The 14,591-nt window shown below is 35.7% G+C and overlaps 1 protein-coding gene across 1 annotated transcript in view; it reads right to left on the bottom strand.

Annotated features, from left to right (window-relative positions):
- Window positions 1-14,591, bottom strand: part of PIBF1 (progesterone immunomodulatory binding factor 1) — a 238,480-nt gene that overhangs the window by 44,267 nt on the left and 179,622 nt on the right. Inside the window, exon 15 of the mRNA XM_025363989.1 lies at window positions 6,272-6,402. Within this exon, the coding sequence (XP_025219774.1) occupies window positions 6,272-6,402 (131 nt within the window). The remainder of the gene's footprint in view (window positions 1-6,271; window positions 6,403-14,591) is intronic.

Here is a 14,591-nt window from a genome sequence, read left to right as displayed (position 1 = left end):
ATGTCAAAGGGCTATGTGAATGATTATATAAAGTGTTGAACTCATAAAACTCTATATAAATGTTATACAGCATTACTAATTTAGATAAAAAAATAGGCATCAGAGTAAAATAGTAATTAAATGTCAATAAAGGTAAGCAGCTCAGCTGAAAAAACAAACTGACTTTTAGAGTTAGGTGCCAGAGATCCTACAAGAGCTGAGGAGTTGAAAAAGAATAAAACAGTATAAAGGAAACTGAGTGCCATGTTCTGCTAGAATCTCCAAAGCATGGCAAGGATCACTTGTTTCTCTAACTCTAGAATTCTAACCTATCTTTAGCTGGAATCACTTTGAAGGTAAAATATTTTTTTCAAATTTAAATATCCAGTAAATAGGACTAGGAATTTTTAAGGAACACATATGTGTCTATGTTCATATACATGTAAACTTATACACTAACAACCATGGTATTTAAGCATATACTCACATTCACTGCACACACACACACACACACACACACTCACTCTCTGTCTCAAATACCAACAGGCTCTTCTAAAGAAAATGTAGTGTAATCGGAATGGAATGTCGAGGTAATTAAAGGATTTTGACTGGATAATTCTTTACAAATGCTTTTATATTGTCATGTTTAACTTTTCAAAAATAAAGTATTCTATAATTAAATAGCAAAACAACCGTATATACATGGAATAAATGGTGGGGGGATAAGCTGGCTTACAGAACAATCATGTTGTACCTGTAAGACATGAGTTTATTACAAACAATGTGGACTTCCCAGACAATATTGCTGTGATTACAATATCTGGATATATATTTTGTCTTCTTTATAATATACTCGACCACAGGGAGACAACCTTCAACATGTGGGTCTCTAAAACTGAGTATGATGATTATCACATTCACTCTTCTTCTAGTATGTATTTACTCAATAGAATTTTAGTCTTCATAAGACATATTTCATAACAGTGGAAACTTACCTTTGAAAGTACAAAGCTTCTACGAATGACTCATAAAACAACTACAAAACAAATCTCCTTATAAGCACATCTATCTTGAATGGTATATTACACCCATAATTGTTCAATTCACTGTTAATTATTACTTAGAAATTCATGTTTATGGCTTCTGTTTCACCTGCAATATGAAAACATTCCTGATATATTGTTCCTTAACTTCCTGGATCAATATACTCTCGGGTAGCTTTGTAAGAGAAGTTGACAATGTAGTCTTTTCTTTACCAGTTAAGAATAAACTAAGAACTGACAACAGGCAAAGTAAATTATGCTAATTATTCTCTTTCCAAGCTTCCTTCCTTTCTGAAGTAGAGATCAAACTGTATTATGCAGACTGTCTCTTGTGACTTGGTGGAAGAAAGTTATCAGTACTACTTTTAGAATAAAGCATTACTTTAACAATAGGGGAATTTAAAGCAGTTAATAGTAACATCTCAAATGTTAGCTTTTAATGTGTTTATAATGATTTCATTTTAGTGCATATTTACTCTAGCCTTTCTAGAAATTGAATATATTGTATACATAGTTCATTTTCAAGGGATAAATATGGTATAGTGGTATTGTTTAATTTTCTAAGAAAAGCATACAATTATTCAGTTATTCAAAGAGTTTTTATTGAATTAGAAAAACATTTAAAAGTCATAAATTGATGTAAATATTTTTTACAACTAACCTCAACACTTAGCAAAGAGGAATAGGAATTTTCCTGTTTATGTCTTCTAAGGAACATAATAACTTGATAATGCTTTTGGATGGGCCATCATTAATGTTTAAATTTCAAATAAAAGACAAGGGGACGGAAGTAACATTTACTGAGATTCTCCTATGTGCCAAAGCTTTATATATGTTCCTAAATTTTCACAACTACCCCTTCAGGTTCATATTAATATCTAATTTTACAGACACATTTACCATAAGGACAGAAACCAGCCTGATGTGTATTTAAAGCCCAGGATAATTCTACTCCAGGATTTGAAATGCCATCTGCTTAGAGTAGGGATGAAGGAATGTGGGTATACAGAACTGTGATCTATCCTACCATATCTGAATGACTGGCCGAGCTGACTTTTTAATGGCATTGTTACATCACAGCATTTCATTCATGCAACCAGGGTACCCCTATAGCAGCATCTCAAATGTCATAACTAAACTACTGAAAGTATTAATAACCTTTCATTTTAGAAGGTAGTTGCTTCAATTAAGAATAAGATTTCATAACCTGTGATTTATCAGTTCAGAATGTACTAAAATATCACACAATGAATTTATGCAACACAAGACAACATTAAAGGACTCATGTTTAGTACAACATTTTTCTTGGTAATTAATTCCATAAATGACATGGCCTTTATGAAAACTGTTGCTGTTACTGGGGGAGTCTTAATTTTTGTTCAAATTCAACATATTTTGAGAAATGTTATTTCTCATTTTTAATATAATTTTCTTTTTCTTTTTTTTTTTTTTTAGACGGAGTCTCGATCTGTCGCCCAGGCTGGAGTGCAGTGGCCGGATCTCACTGCAAGCTCCGCCTCCCGGGTTTACGCCATTCTCCTGCCTTAGCCTCCCGAGTAGCTGGGACTACAGGTGCCCGCCACCTTGCCCGGCTAGTTTCTTGTATTTTTTAGTAGAGACAGGGTTTCACCGTGTTAGCCAGGATGGTCTCCTGACCTCGTGATCCGCCCATCTCCGCCTCCCAAAGTGCTGGGATTACAGGCTTGAGCCACCGCGCCTGGCCTTTAATATAATTTTCAACCAAAAATTTGTTACATGTATGGTAAGTACTAAGAATGGCATTTATTGAACACTGTTGAATATAATGTTTAGGCACTATTTTATCTATATATATTATGAAGATTATATCATTTATTCCTCAGAACAACCCTATCAATCAGGCACTGTTAGCACCACTCTTTTTTTTTTTTTTTTGAGACAGAGTTCTGCTTTGTCACCCAGGCTGGAGTGCAGTTGCTCACTGCAACCTCCACCTCCCAGGTTTAAGTCATCATCCCACCTCAGCCTCCCAAGTAGCCAGGACTACAGGAGGGTGCCATCACACCAGCTAATTTTTCCGTATTTTTTGTAGAGACAAAACCAAACATGGTTTTGCCATGTTGTCCAGGCTGATCTCGAACTCTTGGGCTCAGGCAATCTGCCTGCCTCGGCACCACTTTCATTTCACATATGAGGAAACTGGATGTACTGTGGAATACTACAGCCATTAGCCACTAGAGCAATTAAAATTATCTTCAATTTTAATAAAATAAAATTAACATTAATTTAAATTTAATCTTAATAAAATTAAAGATAATATAATTTTAACAATTCAATTTTAATAGAATTAAAAATTTAGTTCCTCAGTAACAGTAGCCACGTTTCAAATGCTCAGGTTGGGTGCGGTGGCTCACGCCTGTAATCCCAGCACTTTGGGAGGCCAAGGCCTGCAGATCATTTGAGGTAAGGAGTTCAAGAACACCCTGACCAACATGGTAAAACCCCATCTTTACTAAAAATACAAAAATTAGCCAGGTGTGGTGGTAGGTGCTTGTAATCCCAGGTAAACGGGAGGCTGAGACAGGAGAATCGCTTGAACCTGGGAGGTGGAGCTTGCAGTGAGCCGAGATCGCGCCATTGCACTCCAGTCGGGTGACAGAGCGAGACTCCGTCTCAAAAAAAGGAAACAACAACAACAACAACAACAACAAAACCGCAAAACAAATGGTCAGCATCTACATGTGGCTAGCTAGGGGCTACCATACTGGACAGCACAGATATGGAATATTTTTATCATTATAGAAAGTTCTATTGGACAACAGAGGTACAGAGAATTTAAATTGTACTTGCTCTAACTCAAAATTAAGTACTGAGTTGAATTTGAAAACTTCCTTTTAAAATCTGTTTTTTAAAAAACTTTATAATAGAATATTTCAGAAGAGAAAATATGTAATAGCAAACCCTGATATATCTATCACCCTGCTTCAACAACGATCAACTCATTAAAGTGCTACTTTTAATCACTATGATACACTATTTTTTTGTTCTCTTCCTTAATTATTTTAGTTACAGAAATAATATCCCTTATTCAAAATAGAACATAGAGGGGCAGTATAACCTAATGGTTAGGAGAATAGAATTAGCAAGCAGACAGATATAAATTTGAATTCTGACTCTATCACAATGCTGTATGTTCTGAGAGGACAAGTTGCTTAATTTATCTATGGCTGAATTTGTTCATCTTTATAATTTTCTCCTACAGCTAGCTATTATTTTCTCTATATTAAGCATTTTAAACTACCTTAATTCTTAGTAAAATAAATCCTCAAATTTATTTGGAGATAACTGTGAAAGAAGTAATTTTTTTCCTCAGGAGTTTTATATACCTCCCCATCACAAGAATATAACAGTAAAATACAACATATAAAAGATTCAAATTTCAAGGCCGGGCATGGCATCTCATGCCTTTAATCCTAGAACTTTGGGAGGTCGAGGCGGGCGGATCACGAGTTCAGGAGTTAGAGACCAGCCTGACCAACATGGTGAAACCCCGTCTCTACTAAAAATACAAAAATTAGCTAGGTGTGGTGGCGTGTGCCTGTAATCCCAGCTCCTCAGGAGGCTGAGGCAGGAGAATCACTTGAACCCAGGAGGCGGAGGTTATAGTGAGCAGAGATCGTGTCATTGCACTCCAGCCTGGGTGATGGAGTGAGACTCCGTTTCAAAAAAAAAAAAAAAAAAGATTCATAATTTAATTTTAATTTTAATTTTTTTGAGACAGAGTCTCACTCTGTTGCCCAAGCTGAAGTGCAGTGAAATGATCTCAGCTCACTGTAACCTCCGTCTCCCCAGTTCAAGCGATTCTCCCGTCTCAGCCTCCAGAGTGGTTGGGACTACAGGCATGCACCACCATGCTCAGTTAACTTTTGTATTTGTAGTTGAGACAGGGTTTCACTATGTTGGCCAGGATGGTCTAGAACTCCTGACCTCAGGTGATCCACCTGTCTCGGCCTCCCAAAGTGCTGGGATTACAGGTGTGAGTCACTGCTCCTGGCCATAAAAGATTCAAATTTAACAGAAATATGTAACATAGGAAGAAAAAATTCTATTTGGGGTTCTTTCTTCAATTTCCCTAAGATAACCAGGTGCCCACTGAATTGTGAAAGACATAATTTCTATTGTCCCCAAGAACTATTTATAGAACAATTAATTTATTATTATAGGTTGTATACAGAATTTTAACTTTAAAATTAATCTAGAAACAAACTTATTTATTTTGACATGTAAGTATAAATGTGCTCCTAAATTATTTAAACAAATTATAAAAAAATTAAGAACAGGAATAAAGTTCTAGACCAATTATTTTGGTGAGGCAGAAATGAAAGAAGGTAATTATTATGATTCATTAAAAATAACATTTATACTTTGCAATTAGTTACCATTAGTTTTCTATTTTTGTTTGCATACTTTAGGAAACCTGGATTTAACAACCATCTTCTCCTTATTGTTTTCCAATTCCTTGATTTAACCATTTCTATTCCCACCTAATTCTCTGCTTTTACATTTATAATCAGTTAATAATTTACCCATAAAAATCTAAATTATTCTTATAATCTTAGAAATCTAATAACTAAGCAAACTAACCATCTATCTACAAGTAAAACTGTTTCATTTACACATATCTTCATTCTTTTATTTCAGTTTAAAAAACCAAAATGGTCATAGCAAATTTTCTTTGGATAAGATCTCATACAAAAACAATTACAAATTAAGGAAGTGAAAGAAATTTATTTATTTACACTTAAAAGTTACTTTCATGTAAAAGGTCAGAAGAAAAGCCTAAAAATTCCTTGGAAAAATCAACATAAATCTAAGTAAACGTAAATTTTATTTCTGTTTAAAAAGCCATTTTAATGACACAAATGGATCTGGTTTTATTCCTCCTCTCCCTTTGGTCAATCTATATCACACTAAAGAGTTCCAGGGAAACAAGGACCAATAGTGGTTGTGTCCTCTAGGACAGATGGAATGTAATGCTCCTAAGTGTAACATTGTTATTTCCATGCTAAGACATCTGATCACAGGTGGAATGTGAACACCTGATGTGATGTGACCTTAGTTTTTCTAAGAAAAGTTTAATATTCATTACATTTAAGATCACCTTCATTATTCAAATTTTCTGTTCACGATTTACAACCCAAATTCATCTACAGCAGCAATATAGTAACAATGTCTTTATTATTCAAATGAAAGATTTGTAGATGGTTTACCTGACATCTTTCTCAAGTTGTGCAATAGATTCCGTCAGTGAATCAATCTTAGAATCTCTCTGACGCACTGATTCAATGAGATACCTGTAAGGCTGTTGAGTCTGGTTTAATAGCGAATTGGCTCTGTCAAGCTAAAGAAACACAGGTTTTATTAAAATCTAGAAAATGTGACAACAAAATAAAATCATTCAAAATGCTCTAGCATAAATATAGTACAGAAATTCCTTTGACATGAATTATTCTGAAGTTTTTCCTATGTAAATTTGAAGGTTTTAAGAGTGGATCAATAAAGCTCTTCTTAATAGCAACTACAAATGAGAATTTTTTTTTGTTTCTTTTTGTGTTTTTTTGAGACAGAGTCTCGCTCTGTTACTCAGGCTAAAGTGCAGTGTGGTGCGATCTCGGCTCACTGCAACCTTCGCCTTCCAGGTTCAAGTGATTCTCCTACCTCAGCTTTCCGAGTAGCTGGGATTACAAGCACCTGCCACCATGTCCCACTAATTTTTATAATTTTAGCAGAGATGGGGTTTCACCATGTTGGCCAGGCTGGTCTTGAACTCCTGGCCTCAGGTGATCCGCCTGCCTCAGCCTCCCAAAGTGCTGGGATTATGGGTGTGAGCCACCTTGCCTGGCTGAAAAAATTTTAAATTAAATATTAATAGCAATTTTGAGAATGCATAAACTTTAATTTTCTTAGTATTTGTCTTCGTCTGAAAAGCTATACGACAAAATATATCTTAATAAATATTTGAGCTTTATTTCTACTAAAAATATTCACACCATAATTCAGTAATTTTTTCATTTCTTCATATTCCCTTCTTTGTTTTACAAACACATAATTTAGATATCCAAATCATTAGGTATAAATTTTTGACAAATGTGGTTTAAAATATAATGTAAAATTTACCATTTTAATCCTGTGAAAAGTGTACAGTTCAGTGGTATTAAGTACATTCATAATGTTGAATAGCTACCACTTCTATTTCCAGAACACTTTCATCAGCCCATACGGAAACTCTGTATCCATTAAACAAAAACTCCCCATTTTCTCCTCCCTCCTGGCCCTAGAAACCTGTATCTTACTTTCTGCCTCTGTGAATCTGCCTATTCCAGATACCTCACAGAAGTGGAATAATACAATATTTGTCCTTTGCTGTCTGCTTATTTCACTTAGTGTGACATTTTCAAAGTTCATCTATGTTGTATCATGTATCAGAACTTCACTTCTCTTACTGGTAAATAATAGTCCACTGTATATTTATAGTACATTTTATTTATCCATTGATCTCTTGATGAACACTTGTGTTGTTGCCACTTTTTGGCTATTGTGAGTAAAGCTGCTATGAACATTGGTGCACAAATACTGTATATGTTGAGTTCTTGTTTCACTTCTGTTGGGTAGCTACCTAGAAGTGGAGTAGAACTGTTAGGTCATGTGGTAATTCCATATTTAACTTTTTGAGGAACTGCAACGGCTCCACAGTGGTGATACGATTTTACATTCCTACCAGCAAGAAATTTGATTTCAGTTTCTCCACATCCTGGCCAATGCACGTTATTTCATGTGCATACTGGGCATTTGTATATCTTCTTTGGAGAGAAGCCTTCCCAAGTCTTTTGCTTATATTTTAATTGTGGTTTTCCTTGTTGTTGCTGAGCTGTAGGAGTTCTTTATATATTCTTAATAATACAGTCTTATTAGATATATAATTTGAAAATATTTTCTTCCATTTTGTGGGTTGCCTTTTCACTTTCTTGATAATCTTATTTACTTCTTTACTTACTTGTTTTGAGATGGAGTCTTGCTCTGTCACCCAGGCTGAAGTGCAGTGGTGTGATCTCGGCTCACTGCAACCTCTGCCTCCTGGATTCGAGAAATCCCCTTGCCTCAGAGTCCTGAGTAGCTGGGACTACAGGCATAAGCCATTGGGCCTGGCTGATAATCTCCTTTAATAAACAAGTTTTTATAATTATGAAGTTCAATTTATCTACTTTATGTTTTTGTGCCTGTCCTTTTGGAGAAATTGCCAAATCCAAGGTCATGATTTTCTCCTACGTTTTCTTCTATGAATTTTATATCTTTAAGGCTTAAATTTAGGTCTCTGATCCAGTTTGAGTTAGTTTTTGAATATGGTGTAAGGTAAAGGTCCAACTTCATTCTTTTGCATGTAGATACTCAGTTTTACCAGTCCCATTTGTTGAAAAGACTGGCCTTTCTTCACTAAATAGTCCTGACACTCTTGTTGAAAACCACTGGCCATATAGGCAAGTGTTTATTTCTGGGCTCTATTCTATTAATATTCCATGGGTCTTTATGTCCATCCTTATTCTAACTGTACACTGTTTTGCTGACTGTAGCTTTACAGTAAGTTCAGAAATCTGGAAATATGAGTGCTACAACTTTGTTTTTCCTTTTAAAGATTGTTTTGGCCATTTGGGGGTTCCTTGAAATTTCACATAAATTTTAGGATGAGTTTTTCTATTTCTGTAAAAAATGTCATTGGGATTTTGATAGGGACTGCATCTAATTTGTAGAATGTTTTGGGTAGTATTATCATCCCAACAACATTAAATCTTCTAATCCATGAATATGGGATGTCTTGTGTCCATTCAGTTAATTTACTCCGAAACATTTTCTTCTTCCTTTTTTTTTTTTTTTGAGATGGGGTCTCACTCTGTCACCTAGTCTGGAGTGCAGTGGCAAATCATGACTCACTGCAGCCTACCTCCCGGGCGCAAGTAATCCTCCCACCTCAGCCTCCCAAGTAGCTGGGACTACAAGCATGAGCCACCACGCCTGGCTAACCTGGCTAACTTTATTTTTTATTGAGACGAAGTCTCCCTGTGTTGCCCAGGATGGGCTCAAACTCCTGAGCTAAAGCAATTCTCCTGGCCTTGGCCTTTCAAAGTCCAGAGTCATCACGCCTGTTTGTATTTTTTTCTTTTTGATGCTATTGTACATGGAATTGTTTTCTTAATTTCCTTTGTCAGACTGTTCATTGCTAGTGTATTATATACAATTTTATGTTGTGCCTTTTCACATAAACTATACCAGAATCATTTTTCCAGATTTTTAAGAGTATGGTATTTATATTATTAGTGTTTACAAAACTGCCTGCCAAAGCCAATGTATCATAATTTACACTATGTATAGTAACAGACATTTAGAATGTTATCAATAAGTCAATATAAACAATATATTAAAAAATTACATAATTTATGTCAGTATAAACAATATTACAACAAACATTTTCAGTACTGTAGTTTTTTTTCTTAAGTTAGTATTTGCTTTGTTAATTTTTTTTTCAGGATAGAAGACACACTAGGCTAAGGGGTATAACTATTTAATGCTCTTAACACACAAGACAAAAGTTTTCTCCCAAAGGATTTTTATCAACGTATATATACTCAACCATAGTTCTAAAAAATTTACTTGTTTTTCTTTTTCTTTTTTTTTTCCTAAGCAAATGGTAATTGCATGTCACAACAAAACTAAATAAAGCATTATCAGTGTCAGCAAGCTTCTACTTTGGTATATAATGAGTTCTTGAAAAAGGTATTCTATAGTTGGATAATTACAACCAAATGGTGGATATCTATTATTAGGGTGAAGGGGTAAGGAGGGCAGTATTTATTACACAAAACAAAATGACAGAATTCCTAACTATTCTATGACCTTTAGATACTCTTTGGCGTGAAACTTCTAGCCTTTTATATATGTTTAAACATTTTTCCATTCTTTTTGTCATAATTGCTAAAAAGTTCCATTAAAGATTTACTGTTTTCCTGGGACAAGAAATGATTTGTATTTTTTTCCTCAAATGAATTATGTTCATGAGATCTATATACTTTTAAAGTATTAAGACCTAAGAGTATACTTTAGCATTTCAATTTTTGGTTTTCCACTCATTTTAATAAAATAATGAGTGATCAGAAGTCCAGGAGCTGAAGGAGCAGGGAACAGTGCGATGGATATCGTGGAAAGGATGGTGGGAGGCAGAAAGAATCAAGGATAGTAATGAGAACATTGTTAAAATTATCGGCCATGAGGTTGGCTGGGTAAGGAGGACACTGAAGCCAAGAGGGGGCTGACCAACTGTTAGAGGATATCTGCTTGCACATAGAGAACTATTCTGTAAAAGCATTTATTCATCTAAACTGTACAGGAAATTTTCTGTACAGCCCAGGAAAAAAAAAATCCCGGAAAAAAAAAAAAAAAAAAAGAAGAAGGAGGAAATGAATAGTGAAAGAAAAGAAGACTACTTTTTTGGGGGAACACATTTCATTATAGTGAAAGTGGAGCCATAAAGAAAAAAATACCATGAATAGTTTCTATAGTTTGGTTTTAGCACGATTTTTTTCTTTGCTTTGGTAATCGTTCTTTAAAATCTATTACAATGTCACTGGAATCTTATTATTCTACTAAGTTACTTTATGAACATTCAAATATGCAGAAGGACAAAAATAAAACTAAGAGCTACTAACCTGTATAACCAGTTTCTCTAGTCAATTAAATCAAACAATTGCCTTGGCTTTGTTTTCACAGAACTGACCCTAACTGAATAAACTGAACTGACAAGTTGCTTTGTGTTTCAAAGTGCAGAATAGTCCAAGTGTGTGTGTGGGGAAAGGGTGGCAGGGAATAACTAAGAACATTTATGAATTGTAGTTAACTTCTGTCTAGAATGAGCTGTTTAAAACATACCAAATCTAATTTCAATTGTACAAAACATATAGCAGCAGTCTCAATTATTTTAGTTCAATTTTTTCATGAAAGTAGTTACATATATTAGGTTTTAATATATACATATATTTTTTGAGACAGGATCTCACTCTGTTGCCTAGGCTAGAGTGCAGTGGCGTGATCACAGCTCACTGCAGCCTCGACCTCCCAGGCTCAAGTGATCCTCCTACTTCAGCCTCTTGAGTCGCCAGGACCACAGGCATGTACCACCATGCCCGGCTAAAGGTTTTAATACAAACAAAGTTAAGGACCAGAAACCTTACTTTCAGAAGGTATCTTTAACATAAAACCTATAACCTCCTTACTCTGGACAATAAATACTATGATACTGCTGTTAGTGTTACAGATATATTTCTTTATAAACCTGTTTGTAGGCTTCTAAATCCCCAAAGTTGATTTTCATTCGTCAGGAAAAAAGCACATGTCTCTGAATAAAAAGTGATGCTAATTTCCATGTTTGAAATAAATGTAATTAGAATTTAATTCCTTCAATAGAGTTTTCAAAAATCTTTCTGTAACTATAATAATTACTATTCAAAAAGTTTTGCAATTGCTCACATTGCCTATTGTTAGTAATCTTTTCCTTATAGGAAAGCCTTAGTAATTAGTGACTCAGGAATCATATACGTAATAAGTGACTCTGGATTAAACCCATGACACAACATTTTACAGAAGTGTTATTCTTCCTTTGTTTCAATAACCTGTACAAATGATTCAGAGAAAAGTAACACCTGATTAAAATATCACTATATCTTTTGATTCAAATACTAATTTAACTTAAATGATAATCTGAAATTACAAATTTTCTCTTAAAATTCAAATAAATAATATAAAGGTGACTACATTTTGCTGTGTGTTTTTCCTACATGTGGAGTTTTTTTCCTTGGGGAGTTTACTTTCACAGAAACTAGAAATGAAGTTCTTTATTGTCAGGAATAAAATGAATACTGCTGAATGGAATTTAACATTGAGTTGCTTTCTGTCTATAAAATATATGCAAGTGATACTTTCTAGCAGTGGTGGTAGTTTGTACAGAACCAGTCACATATCCTTGCTTAATCTTTTTAATCATGCTATGAATGAAAAAATGCCTACTTGAGGTCCAGTAGAGGGGCAACACTTTGGTACAACTTCTCTATGTTCTCAACTGCTGGGGAAAATGTAAAAAAAAAAAAAAAACACAGCGATTTCTGGCTGGGCACAGTGGTTCATGCCTGTAATCCCAGCACTTTGGGAAGCCAAGGTGGGTGGATTGCTTGAGGTCAGGAATTCGAGGCCTGGCCAACATGGCAAAACCCCGTCTCTACTAAAAATACAAAAATTAGCCTGGTGTGGTGGCTCATGCCTGTAATCCCAGCTTCTTGGGAGGATGAGGGCACAAGAATTGCTTGAATCCAGGAGGTGGTTGCAGTGAGCTGAGATCATGCCACTGTACTCCAGCCTGGGTGACAGAGAAAGACTGTCTCAAAAGACCCAGAAAAACAAACCAAAAAAAAAAAAGTGATTTTTGGGTCCTACTAGTGATTCTGGTGGGCCCCACTCCTATTGAATCAAAATTTCTCAAGGTTGGGTCTCAGATTCTGATAATCAGCCAGATTTGAAGAATACAGTCCTAGTGATCTTGGACTTGATGTAGGCCAGTCCATCCAAACTAATATGTAGATCATTTTATGTCTTGAACGTATAATCCTCCCCACTAAAACCAGTTCCTTCTCTCATGTTCCGACGTGATTATATTATCAACTTTAAAAGAGGTAATATTTAACTGATACATTTCAACCAATTAGCATACTGGTGAAACTGTGTGTGTCAGGTATGACCTCCTTGTCGCTGGATTACAGGCAGCTCTCAGGACAGGGGCCAGGATGGACGAGACTGTGGTGGAATTGACAGTGGGATCTTAGTGTAGAGCTGTTTACCAGTGTTTTTGCTAGTATTTTATTATTTCAGTAACTAAAAGCAAGGACATGCTAGTTGATTATCAGCTCCGCTTTTGGTCTTAAGATCCACAAAATGTGGTCCAAGTAAGGAGAAATCCATGAATGGGATGTTAAAATACTTAAGAGTAACCAGCATGGAAATGATGACTGAAGTCATTGAAGTAGATAGAACTGTAGAACATTATTACTTCAAACTGCAACCTTGCATTACTATTTTTTTTTTTCTTGAGCTAGGGTCTTGCTTTGTCATCCAGGTTGGAGTGCAGTGGTAGAATCATAGTTCACTGCAGAGCTTGTTAAAAATCCAGATTTCTGGGCTTCATTCTAGACTTACGTAATCACAATCTCTGAGGGCAGAATCTAGAAGCCTATGCTTTACATTTTAAATAAGAATCTCAGGTGATTTTTTTTTTTTAAGAGGCAAGGTCTTACTCTGTTGCCCAGGCTGAAGTGTGGTGGCATTTCAGCCTCAAACTCCTCGGCTCAAGGGATTTTCCCACTTCAGACTCTCAGGTAGCTGAAACTATAGTGCATGCCACAACAACTGGCTAATTGTTTTTTTCTTTCTTTCTTTTCTTCCCCCACCGAGATAGGATCTCACTCTGTTGCTCAGGCTGGAGTGCTGTGGCACAATCATGGCTCACTGCAACCTCTGCCTCCCAGGTTCAAACAATCCTCCTCCCACTTTTGCCTCCCAAGTAGTTGGGACTATAGGTGTGCGCCACTGCATTCAGCTAAGTTTTGTAATTTTTTTTTCTTTTTTTAGAGATAGGGTCTTGCTATACTGCCCAGGCTGGCCTTGAACTCCTGGCCTCCAGTGATCCTTCCATCTTGGCCTCCCAAGTAGCTGGGCTTAGAATTTTATTATTATTTTTTAAATTTCGATAGTTTTTGGGGAACAGATGGCGTTTGGTTAGATGACTAAGTTCTTTAGTCAGGATTTCTGAGATTCTGGTGTACCCATCACCTGAGCAGTGTACACTGTACCCAGTGTGTAGCCTTGTATCCCCCACCCTGCTCCCATCCTTCCCCATGAGTCCCCAAAGTCCACTGTATCATTCTTACACCTTTGCATTCTCATAGCTTAGCTGCAACATGTAAGTGAGAGCATATGATGTTTGGTTTTCCATTCTTGAATTACTTCACTTAGAATAATGGTCTATCCAGGTTGTTGTGAATGCTTTTATTTCATTCCTTTTTATGACTGAGTAATATTCCATGGTATATATACATACCACATTTTCTTTATCCACTCATTGATTGATGGGCATTTGAGCTGGTTCCATACTTTTGCAATTGCGAATTGTGCTGCTATGAACATAAGTGTGCAAGTATCTTTTTTGTATAATGACTTCTTTTTTTCTGGGCAGATACCTAGTAGTGGGATTGCTGGATCAAATGGTAGATCTACTTTTAGTTCTTCAAGGAAGCTACACACTGTTTTTCATATTGGTTGTACTAGTTTATATTCTCACCAGCAGTGAAAAAGTTTTCCCTTTTCACCACATCCATGCCAATATCTATTATTTTTTGATTTTTTCATTATGGCATTCTTGCAGGAGTGAGGTGGTATCTCATTTTGGTTTTGATTTGCATCTCCCTGATCATTAGTGATATTGAGCTTTTTTTTCATGTT

This window comes from Theropithecus gelada, chromosome 17, assembly GCF_003255815.1.
Source record: "Theropithecus gelada isolate Dixy chromosome 17, Tgel_1.0, whole genome shotgun sequence".
Classification (NCBI taxonomy): domain Eukaryota; kingdom Metazoa; phylum Chordata; class Mammalia; order Primates; family Cercopithecidae; genus Theropithecus; species Theropithecus gelada.
The sequence above is the reverse complement of the archived record's forward strand: the minus strand, read 5'-3'. Positions and strand labels throughout refer to the sequence as shown.